The 12,951-nt window shown below is 41.2% G+C and overlaps 1 protein-coding gene across 1 annotated transcript in view; it reads right to left on the reverse strand.

The window, feature by feature from the left end:
- LOC142317114 (carbonic anhydrase 2-like) overlaps positions 1-12,951 on the reverse strand; it is a 74,609-nt gene that overhangs the window by 27,117 nt on the left and 34,541 nt on the right. Inside the window, exons 4-6 of the mRNA XM_075353122.1 lie at positions 6,662-6,780; positions 5,076-5,168; positions 719-781 (exon numbers count right to left, since the gene is read on the reverse strand). Coding sequence (XP_075209237.1) covers positions 719-781; positions 5,076-5,168; positions 6,662-6,780 — 275 coding nt within the window. The remainder of the gene's footprint in view (positions 1-718; positions 782-5,075; positions 5,169-6,661; positions 6,781-12,951) is intronic.

Raw genomic sequence — 12,951 nt, forward strand, 5'->3', positions numbered from 1 at the left:
AGGGCAAACTCTGATATAATGCCCAGATTGGAAAAGTCTTTAGTAACAAACAGTCAAAAAACTAATGAAAGAAGTAACAAACAGTCAAAAAACTAATGAAAGAAGAAATCCTAAATGAACAACAGGATATCTTTACTGGGAAAAACCACAAAGAAACAGAAGTGTCATTCCTGACTATTAGTCTTTAGTAATAAACAGTCAAAAACATGAAAGAAGAAATGCAAAATGAACAACAGGATATCTTTGAATCAAAAGTGTCATTCCTGACTATTTGTTGCAGCACGGGAGGCTAGAATGGCATTTTAATGCTAAGGGCAACTGAGCCAGTTTCACAGATCTGCTGCTGCCTGCTCTGTCCACCTACTTTTGGACGGACCACCCCTGTAGTATTCTACACTCCGCCTGTTTATCATTTAGGTATTCTATAGAATGACTAGGAAATGTATGAACATCTGATGTATTTCACACTTTGACAACCCATTTTCGGCATTGTATACATTGCCTAGGTATTCTATAGAATGCCTGTTTTTACACATTGCCGGTAACATATATAATTGGCCACCACCATATACTGTGTCCTCAGAGTGTACGAGTTTAAAGACCATATAGGTTTTATTTCCATCCTATTTGAAATATTCCACATTTACTGAATCCCTCGCATACACATCATGTAAATCTCTTAGTCTGTGACGCAGAACATAAAACCGCTGTTCATTACCTTTGTTGGAATTAATGTTAGGGCATCAATCACTTGCTGAAGCTCAGGCTTGGAATTGCCGACCTGTAATGCACAAACATGACTTGAAAACACGGCTCGTAATATAACATAATACAACATAAAACCGTATAATGACACACAACTAGCAATTGACTTTCACTTAAGGCTACTAATTTTTGTTTTAGTCTCTCAAACAAAGCGGTAATTATAGTCATTACAGGTCAGCAGAGCAATTAGAATTTTGTTTTGCTCATTTTATTGTGTACTAAGCAAACTAAACCCAACCGGGGCAAGTAAAGTTGAAAGCTTCTGAACATTAGAAAGTAATAGATAATTCCTTTATATTGTATACATGTGTGATTTTATCAGACTGAAGAAGACCCCTATGTCTAACAGAAGGTGTTTATAGCTTTGGGCGTGGAGATGGGGACCATTACCCTTTAGGCCCCAGCTTGGCTGCTCAGGTGGCACCAATGACATATCTGCCCCTGGATTGTATCTCATAAAGTAATGGCATAAGGTTAGGATATGCCAACAGTTCTCCATTAGCTGAAAAGAAACAGCGCAATGGGTCTTATCCGGGATAGATAAAAATTATATCAATACCTCGAAACGCGTTGATCAGATAAACCACAAATTTCTACAATATTGCATAATTTCATCCTTATCAGCAGCGCAGAAATAACCACTTTATTCTCTGTAATATTGGTCAACACTTTTATATTAGCATGGATCTGACATCTCGGACTCTTACTGATCCTTAGAATGAAAGCTCTTCAGCGCTATCTAAGCATTACGACTCATTTACTGGGATTTCTGAGGTTGGGGGGAAAATATTATGCCCCCACCCATTGAGTCGATGACTATGTCCAGCATTTTAGGAAACTGTTGTTTGGCATTGCCCTGTATATTAAAGCTGTCATAGTGATGTATCCGTGCACATTGAAGTCCAAAATTGTATTGAGTAGCAGGCAGTAATGCTATGATGCCGGACACCAATAATGTTCATGTCCAAGACATCAGCTAACATGTGGAAGTGACATAGTCAGTACGAGCCGAAGAGTCAGACACTGGTGTGAATGTGAGCCTTGTGGAAGCGCTGAACCAAAATGCTTATAGGAGAACAACAATCTGTATATAAAATAGTGGTTGTCACCAGAGGACAAAGTTGAAGGACCATATGTGGTCTTTTGTGACCTATGTAACTCTTCGGACCAGGGTTGTCAATTGTTCCAGTGTTGTTATGATGGAGGCTGGAGCAGGGGGAACGTTATGGAGAGTGTTCCTTGAGATTTGATAGGATCCTGATGATCAAAGTATCTGTGTGGAGGTTGGAGAATAGTCCCCAAGCTGACAGGGAAGACATGTGACACTGGGTGACATGGGCAGAGAGTGCCAATACTGAGTCATAGGTGTGGTGTAGACTAAGGAAATCAATAGTCTAGAGTAAGGCCTGCTCTGCTGAGAGCCAAGAAGGATTGCGAGAGACTTCAGCTGTGAAGAAGACTATAGCTGAATCAACAAGGGGCTAAATTGAGCTTCAGCTTAGGAAAAATTTGCTGATAGCAGATAGATGCAGGTGACTGTCCTGTAACGTGTCCGAAATAATTGGTCGTCACACATTAGTCAGTAGACAGGAATAGTGGTATCATAGGGGATTTTAGGGACTAGGGGTCAATGCAACCCTCCTCCTGAAAAGTTTTGTGGGGGGTTATTTTATTATTTAGTTTTAGTTACCTAGCTGATCTGCAGTGGCAGGTTATCTCGTAGGCAAGGGGTGCAGCATTTGCAAGATCTTTGCTAAAGAGCTTGGAAGCACTGCTCTGAAGCTGACCATATCGCTAAAGCGCACCTTTAGCTCCCAATTCGTCCCGTTTCAGAGATGCCTCTGCCTACAACTACAGCATTGGAGACCACACAGTAGGAGACCATGGAGCAAGCGAGCCGCAGAACTAAAGTAGCAATCATTCAGTAACACACCGCCCTGGGAAACAAGAAGCTAGGGAGCAGTGACCTCCTAAATAGCTACCATAAAAAAATGTCTCATAGCCAATGGAGCAAAATATACCTGCAAGGACTTTGAAAGCACAACTTCAAACAAATCGCTTTCTTTCAAGGACAGTAAAGCAAAGTATTTGCTCAAGAATACGCAAATGGTTATTTACATTTCTGATGTGAAATATTTCAAAAATGTGATATTTCTCTTTTTTTGTTGTGTGATGACAGAATGTACACATATGCACATAATAAATATGTTCAGGTCCATCAGTTATACCCAAAGCTAAATCACAACCACAATTATAAAGACTATAACAACAGCATTTGTAGGAACTGGATATGATAAGAAGGCGGAACGGGTGACTGGTCAAACTGGTAATGTTTAGTCTACAAGAAATACCCCAAACAGTGACATTTACTCTGCGTGTAGGGAATCACAATACACCCACACTTGTTATAACTATCCCCTCCTTTATTACCATCAATACAGACAAGATTTGACCTTTATTTATTAAAGGGAACCTGTCTGGTTACCGAGCCGCCCAAACTACCACCATAACGTCATATATTTCCCTATTCTATGGTTACAGGGTCCCTAAACTATTCCAGCATGAACCAGCACCTCGTGAACCTGAGGTAAGTCAGTAGAATATGGCAAGTGGCTGGAAAACATTTATTTACTCACTTATTAATACTTGACTGACAAATTAACAACATAGTACTAGGATAGGACGACATAAAGTAATGGTGGCAGTTTGGGAGGCTCGGTAACCCATTCTTGCCTGATGACGTGGTTGAGGGTGTGTAAAGCAAGCTGTGTTACACAGCCAGCACCTGCATCTAACCATAGTTATCAGAACTAGTCAAATAGCCAATCTTTCAAAATATAAAGCTAATAAATAACCTAACTTTCATAAAGAGAAAAAAAAATGCCAAAATTGCTGTTTTTTGGTCAAAACACCTCTACCATAAAATGCAATAAAAAGAAAATTACAAGTGGTATGCGCCCAATATGGTATCATTAAAAACTACAATTTGGGCTAAAAAGTACAAGCCCTCAATATGTCTAATAAAAAATAAAAACGCTATGGGACTTAATAAAAAATTTTTTACAAATGAGTATCATGTTGCCTGGTCATTTTTACCACACAATGGACACTGTAAAAATGAAACCCAATAGTGAATGGAGGAATTGTAGTTTATTCACCATTTCACCTTATCAGGATTTATTGTTCTCATGTTAAGTACTGTACATTATACTGTATGGTAAAGTGAACGGGGAAATTCAAAACCACAACTCTACCTACAGATATGAACAAAGCCTCGAACGTCTATGTCAGAAAAAAAAGTAAACGGGGAGCAAACAACAAATGTATAAAAACAAAAATAGGTGGTAATGGGGAAAGGATATAGTTTGCCAGGGGGTAAGCACAGTCCCATCCAAGAGCACACCTTCTGAAACCTTTGGAGACGTGGTAACAGGGCATCTATATAATTGCTGACGAATGATAATTATTTATCAACTGTAGTGGTGTGCCGGATGATAAAAGTTGCCATTTAGAACAGATAACAACATTTTATATGTAGAAGAACTACACAGCCTTATTGTATATCATGCTTCAGCTCACATCCATAAATCTTGGCGGATTCCTCTGACTTTGGATAATATGTTGGGAGCATTTGCCATGTTCATAGAATCATAGAATGGTAGAGTTGGAAGAGACCTCAAGGGCCATCGGGTCCAACCCCCTGCAAGTGCAGGTTTTCCTAAATCCTCCCAGCTATATGTTTATCCAGCTTCCACTTGAAGATTTTCATTGATGGAGAGCTCACCACCTCCCGGGGTCGCCTGTTTCACTCCCTGACTGCCCTCACTGTCAGAAAGTTTTTCCTAATGTCTAATCTGAATCTCATTCTTTTAAGTTTCATCCCATTGCTTCTTGCACTTCATTGTGCTAATGAGAATAGGGTAGTTCCCTCTGCACTGTGACTACCTTTCAGATATTTGTAGACCGCTATTAAGTCTCCACACCAGAACATTTGTTTTGCAAGAGATAAAATGTCTGGAAACTACTTGTCTTCATCTCATCTTTTCAATAAATTAGTCTAGCTGGGGGGAAAAGCCACTAGGGACTCTACAGATTGTGCAACTCTGTTAATGTTTTGTGCCATGACACCTACACTTTTTTCATAGCGCAAATGCTCATGATAGTCAGTAAATTAGCAGCCACTTATGTAGATAGGGGCACTATGTTAATGGTGTAGTGTGGCACGGCTACAAGTTAAGAACCACAGTATGATGAAACAACCCTAGTCTTTAGTATTAATATTCGGAATAAGATAATTCACATTTCCTTACCTGTAAGAATACACCAAGTACCGCAAGTCCATCGCAATGTTTCACAGCTTCACCAAAACTGCTGTACTTTGTGTTCCAGTGCACCAAGTGAAGCTGCCAATGAGACACCAACGACAAAAAGTTAATATAATACCGAGAATTAGAGATAAAGACCAAGCAAAATCCGAAGATGTCTGATCCTTAGAAGCCTGACTATTCATCTCATATAAAAACATCTTACAGAACTGCACTGGGACCATTAACAAAGTGAGAGGATACATTTACAGTAACGTGATGCAAAACATTTTATGGTTTATAGTATGGTTACAATTTTGAGGATCATGGGTGATATATCTGTACACATGTGATAAATGTGCATGATACAAGCAGATGAATGGTAACTATTTAGTGCTTTTTTATATCTTTATTGACCACACCTGATGATAAAACCAGAGGACTGTGAAATGGGCCACGGTGTCCGGTCTCCCACTGCTATAGCGATGCTGTCTTGTTTAAGGGAATGTATACTAAGATTCATGCCCGGTGGCTTTCTCGTGAAGTTGTATAACCCATATCATTGGCTCTTGTCCAATGTCATCAGGGATATCTGGGATTCTAGGGAGTCGGTAGTCCAGATTAATAGGACATCTGTTAATCTTTATGGATACCTAAGAAGCTATTGGACGACACTGAGTCTAGAGCCAATTCTGGGTATATTATGTCAGCTTGATAAATTGATACTGTTGGGTAGAGTTGCTTCGATGTAATGGACTCTCACATTTTTGTCTACATTTTCTTCCATTTTTGGTGGTACTTTCTTTATGGTTATGATTTTATATTAATTTAGAGGAGTTTTTTTTATTATTTGAGGACATCTTTTTAGGTTGAATACAAACAGATCACTCTTTGACACATGGAGAAACAGAGAGAGGACATAGGAATAATGATATGATGTTCTATAACACATGAATGATATCTAACTTGATAAGAAAACTAATAGAAACCCATCTGTTGCCTGGATGATTATAAGGAGCACTTGGCATTATGAGTAATGATGAGTGAGTTACGAAATACTTGGATTCCCGATACTCATAACGAGTACTATCTAATACTCGCGTATGCATTCCGAACAGTGTGTGCAATGCAAGTCAATGGGGAATACTCGCAATGTAAAGAGTAACCCGAATGCCGTACTAGTCGTGCAAGTAGCGAATGGTGCGGCATTCGGGTTACTCGTTACATTGCGAGTATTCCCCATTGACTTGTATTGCAAACACTATTCGGAATGCATACGTGAGTATTAGACAGTACTCGCTACGAGTATCGCGAATTCGAGTATTTCGACACTCGCTCAGAGTTACTTATGAAGTGTCCTTAATAGTTGTAATATTTTTACAGAAGCAATGTGTTTTTGGCACTTTTGAAGTCCAATCTTTCTAACTGCATAATAACAAGACTATAATTTAGTGTCAATCATCCTGCCGAGAGTTTGGAAGCCCCGAGAGAAACACTAACACGTGCTCCTTGTAGAGCAGAAGAGGGCACACACTACTCAATAATGACCTCTATGCTTTTCATTTCTTGCATCTCCCTCTGTCCACACTTACCTCTGCCTCATATTTGTGTCCATTAATGGTGTGCTCGGAACCATGTCCATCACAAGACCCCCAGTGAAAGTGGAATTGCTTGAGTCTGTAGGCTCCTTCTAGAACTCCACCTTTAAGTACTGAAATTCCAGAATAAACAAGAGCTCAGTGTCTAATTATTTGTACCAGAGGAAATGTGCATCCTCATGTTCTTATAATACATGCTTAAGAGACCATTGACCCACTAATACTCTGCCTTCAAAGATAGCCGAGGGCTTAAGAATCAGTATTAATTAACCAAATGAGTTGTGACATGTATCTCTTGCCAATCTGCTTAAATACATCATTATAGGTTTTTCCTGGTGATGGTTGTGGATGTTTACACTTCCCACCTGAGTCCTGAATGTACAGACTGAGGAATATGGAAGGAGTAAACTAATCCATCATCCATATTACATGTACAATCAGAATGCAAATTTCAAAATAGGGAACATATATAATGCATATTATCATTGTATATAATGTATATTATATATACTGTATATAATGTAATAGTTATCGGATGTACATGGGTAATATTTGCATCCTGGCCCTGGTGTATGAAGGGACCATCTGTCATCTAATAGTGTACAATTATTATAAATGGCACATGGTAATTTTGGGTGCCATAAGGGGAATCTGCCGCCAGGTTTTTGCCACCTAATCTGAGAGCAGCATAACGTAGAGACATAGATCCTGATTCCAGCGATGTGTCACTTACTGGGCTGCTTAGTGTAGTTTTGATAAACTCAAAGATTAATCAGCAGGAGATTATCATTAGAGCAGAGGTTCCCAACTCCAGTCCTCAAGGCACACCAACAGTGCAGGTTCTCAGGATCTCCTTAGTTTTGCACAGGTGGTAATTTAATCACCTGCACTGGTGATGATTCCAACCCCTGTGCAATACTAAGGCAATCCTGAATACCTGCACTGTTGGTGTGCCTTGAGGACTGGAGTTGGGAACCTCTGCATTAGAGGACTACTTGTTGTGCATCAGGTAGTCCAGCATATTCATCAGCTCTGTATAACTGCTAGATCTGCAGCAGGGAAAACATTGATTTCATCAAAATTACAGCAAACAGCTCAGTAAGTGACACATCACTGGAATCAGGATCTCTGCCTCTACATTATGCTGCTCTCAGATGAGGGAGCAAAAACCTGGTGACATATTCCCTTTAATAGGAATCTAATGTCAACTTTAGAGATAACTTGACAGCAGAATTTACCCCAATTAACTAATTATAACGCTGCAGTTATCATTAAGGCTGCGGCCACAGAGCGTATGGCATCAGATGCGATATGCTAATGGCCCTCGGCTCCTGCTCTACTGCGAGCATGAGCCGAGTGTCATACTGTGATCCGATCTTGTGATCGGATTACAGCTGAAGAGGAGAGGGATGGAGGCACAGTTATCTGCCTGTGTGCCATTACCCTAGGGTCACACTGCATACCTGAAGTCTGAGTGGCCACTACTTGTTAGGTCAGCATGATACACAGCAGCGCAGCACATCTGCTGTGAGAAGACCTTTTCGGTCTGTGCTGTTATGTTCTCCCTGTGTGCCAATACATGTCAGCTCGGTACTATACTCTATGTCAGTGGCACACAGGGAGATCACAAGGCAGACCAAAACCCAGCTCTTCTCACAGACGTGCTGCGCTTCTGTGTATTGCGCTGAGCCGGCACGTAGCGGCACATAGGCAGAAGTTCACTAAATGATGCGGCGTCAGATTCCAGAGGGAAGCACTTTGACAGTCAGACTCTGGGTAATGGCACACAGGTAGGTCACTGTGCACACCCGAGGTCACAGGGGCCACCAGGGATTTGTGTAACGCAGGATGTTGGAAGGAAACAGAGGGGCACAGCGGGGACCATAACCGGGCCTCCAAGGGCGTGATATTGGCTGGCGGGTCAGGACTACTCAGCAGAAGTACACGCCACTACAACTAGTCAAACGAATGAGCATATGTAGGAATAATAGATTAAAATGCTGGTCTTACATTAATATGAACCACTTTCCCTTAACAGTGGCGTTACTTGCAACGAGTATTTAACCCTAGAAGGGGCAACCATAGAAATCTACCATAGAAAACAAGTAACATAGCAGGCCTGTGCGGCCCCAGGGATGCGTTCTAGGGTTAATGTCAAATGTAGAGCTGTAATTAAAAAAACTGTATCCCCCACAGCATCATAAATGCATAAATAGTACTGCGTCATTTACACTATACATCCGTTATTATATATATTTTTATTAATACTAGAGAACCGCCAAGTGTTTGTTGCTCCGGTATCCATCTACTCTGTGGCACGTACTGTAGTGATTAACAAGGCACCAGTATTATGGAGGACACAGCATTGTGCTGGTTCCAGCACGTTTCCCAGTTCCCTGCCACAACTCACAACCACTTTTCCGTCTGCAACTATAAAATCAGTGGGGTTTATAGGGCTTAGAGTATATATCATGCAGCCCGAACATCATTCTCTTCAACGTCTCCGCACCAGAATACTGGTCCCATAAACACTACTAGAATGAACAGGCCATATTTATGGTTAGATCAATACCCTCATTACCTCTCTGACAAGTGATGTGTGTGGGGGGAGGAACGCGGCCTTTGAACTTTGCGTGTACCTGATTATATGTCAGGTGAGAAGAAAGTCATAACTCATTTCTTTACATGGCAATAAAACAAGAAAAGAAGAGATTGAGAGCTCTAACGTGGCGGTTCTATAGCGGTTTAGACAAAATTATTGGAAAATTGTTGTGGACTCTTCGATCAAAACACCTTAACGTGATGAAAACAGGTGATAAAATATGAAATGTCGAAAAAAAAAACCCTGATATACGATATATACATATCTAAGGGAAGTGCGGAACATATTCTTGGACACACAGAATACAATAATATAAGTCTCAAAACTAATAATATGGCATGAAGACAAGTACGTGACTCCAAGATCCCAAAGGTGCTAAGGCTGTACCCTAGGAGACTCAGCCCTACCTGAGGATGGAGGTTAAGCACGCTAAGTAGCAACCGGTGGTGCCCCATTCTATGACGGCTAGCCCTATCTATCCCTGTTACTAGGAAACTGGATAACTGGATAAGGATCCTCACATAAAGACGGATCCAGAGCTACAGAAGCAAAAGATACAATACAGATAAACAATAGTCTGCTGGCTATGCATTAATATAAAGTGCCAGCTGTCAACAGAATGCCTCAACATGTTTCACGCCCTCATTAGTCCTTCCAGGGTCCGGAGGTAACAGGCTCATCAGGAGGCAGAGGGTCAGATGTTAACATTGATATCCAAAGATTTCCTTGAGGGGCCAGAATAAAGCCACGTTCACACGTTCAGTATTTGGTCAGTATTTGTAAGCGATAATCAAAAGTGGAACAATCAAAGGAAAAATATAAGGCCGCTTTCACACTGGGTTCCTCTTGCCTTTCAGTGGTACCTTCGAGGCTTCCATCCGAATCTCCTGCAAAACGGGTTTCAGACATATGTGCCAATGGGGCTATTGACTATAATGGTGCAGATGGAGTCACCGTGTGCTCTGTCATGCTCCATTTTAGGGAGTATACGCCTATTGTAAGCAGACACCCAGATGTAGTAGACTGCTTCTGGGTGTCTGCCTCCAGTAAGTCTATACTCCTGAAAATGGTGCACAACAGAGCACTCGGTAACTGCGTCTGCACCATTATAGTCATTGGCCCCGTCAGCGCATACGTCCGAAACTCGTTTTGCAGGGGGTTCAGACAAAAGCTCCGACGGGACCACTGAATGGAGATCGGAGCGCAGAGTGAAAGTGGCCTAATAAAAACACGTCACCACTTCTGCATTTTTCACCCACTCCTGGTTTTTGGTTATAAATACTGATGAAAAATACCAAATACTGAACGTGAGAACATGGCCTATGGATAGTTGAGGGGCTAGGACACGTGCTATGACATTTTAACCTCTTGTCTTCATTTTTTATGCATTGCGATCTGGAGAGATCTCAGACCACAATGTCTTTTCGTAGCAATCGGAGCAGGTTTGATGAAGACTGATTTTTTTCATACCGAGTCGAATCTGCCGGAATAATGAAGCTAATCAACCCGGAATGAAGAAGACTGTCTCGTGTCTAAATTAAATAAAAAACAGGATGCAACTTTATTTTAGGATAAAATAAGTAGTGTAATTTATTTACAAAGCTACTTATCTTTATATTTACATGGATACAGAGGGAAAGCGGGCAGTGGGGAGTCTGTAGACCCCTGATTTGCCTTTATTAGCACATAAGGTCTACAGCATTCTATGTAAAAGTTATATAACAATATATATTATTATAATAATATATAATAAAAAAAAATAATAATAGGGTTAGAAAGGTGAGTAATCAAAAGGCTAGGCATCCCAATCACCATATTATATACCATAGAAGAGGGTCGGCACCAGGACCACAATGGGAAGAACCAGTCTATTCACATATAATGCTGTTTGGAATATGCAGAAAACTTGGAGCTCTGGGACAGTAAATATGTTTACTTCGGTCGGAGGATGATGAAGCCCACAGCATGATTTGCGAATATTTAGCAGATTATCTTTGTAATGCATAGTGCCCTACCCTGCTGCACAAGGCATATCAGTGCTCAGCAGGACCCAGGCTGACACCATTTTAATATTCAAGCCTACTCAATTCATGGAATGATTGGGATAAAACCAATTAATGCCTCTCCGTGTACCGGAGCTGAAAGGTTCAGAGTGCCCAGAATACATTACCTGATTTACAGGCTTCTACACGGCAATTAACGATAAAATACAATCAGGGATGAATTAATATTAAAGGGGTATTTCAAGATCTACGGAAAACATCTATTACCTTATAATGAGGGAGGCTTTCTCAAGGAATAGGGTAAAGTTTAAAGAGAACATTCAGAAATCTAATAAACCTCCATAATCACTTAGATGTTAAGGTGAGGCCATAGATAGTTCAATAACTGGAGTCCTGGAGGCACATAGTGGGATCTGCTCCATCAGGATATTAGAGGGTTCTTCCAAAGAAAAGTCATTAATGAAGATGTTTCTTAATGATTCCTGTTCTTCCAGAAAGTTGGTGACACTTACTATGCCGTAATGTATTCCCCTACTTTAGTATTCCAGTAATGTCGGGGGTGACAACACTTTTCAAGGTGGCTGAATGAAATGTCAACATCTGGACCTTTACTGGAATTTCTGAACCATGGGGTTCTATTGTGATCAAAGTTAAGTCCAACTGCAGGAGGTCCAAGTGTTTCGGCCAAATATCAAATACCCCCACATTATGGAAAAATATCTAGTTAAAGGGGACCCGTTGAAGCACAAGGAGGTGCGAAACGGCCATCGTCCATTGGGGGCCCGCATCCGGCTCTTTCCCCGCTATTTTTACCTGCACTAAATGAAGTAAATAAAGCACTTTGAAATATTGGATGGATTGTGACGTGGCTTTGTTTTCTCTTGTTGAGCTAGTTAAAGGGGATTTGACAACTTTAATAACTTTATGTCCAGGCAGCCACACAAGTGACAGCTTCAATTACTATACAATATCTCTCAAGTCAGTCAGAAGGCCAACATTATCTACTCTACAAAATATGAATTACCCCTTCAGTAGTGTGTGACCTAATCATATCTGTAGTATTTCATGGTTCTCCACAAAGACTGAATGTTCTGAGACAGTTTGGCAGAAATGTGTGTGTAACTAGTGACTGGCGATACAGAAATTAACTAATCCTTTGTGTCACTGCACTGGGCGTCCCAGTAGATAACACCTTACTGTTTGTATAAGGCGCTGCGGTATCAGCTGTCACATAAGGAGCTGGTACCTATTGTTCAAGTGCAGGACGTAACAGATAATGAACAGCATTGGAAATGCACAGCGGAAACATATTTCCTCTTGAATAATCTCTGTCCCATTCTGACCAGACATTCTAACTTTTTGTGGTCTGATGTCAGTATGTAACATGGGATCATGTGACTGTTCCGGAACTGAAAATTAGAAGTTGAGTATTGAAATCTGTAGGTTGTTCAGGTAATGTATAGATGGGATGTCCTCCAGAAAGAGTCCAACATGGTAGACAAGCTAATCTTCAGACCAACCGGCAAGGGCACTCAATAAACCCAGGAAAATGCCAAGGCCCACGGCACCTGTCGCGGGCGGCGGGGCGCTGCGCTCACCACGCTCGGGTCCGGCGCTGCTGCTGCTCGGTGGCTCGAGCAGTGGGCCGGATCCGGGGATTCGAGCGGCGCTCCTCGCCC

Source organism: Anomaloglossus baeobatrachus, chromosome 6 (assembly GCF_048569485.1).
Source record: "Anomaloglossus baeobatrachus isolate aAnoBae1 chromosome 6, aAnoBae1.hap1, whole genome shotgun sequence".
Taxonomy (NCBI): domain Eukaryota; kingdom Metazoa; phylum Chordata; class Amphibia; order Anura; family Aromobatidae; genus Anomaloglossus; species Anomaloglossus baeobatrachus.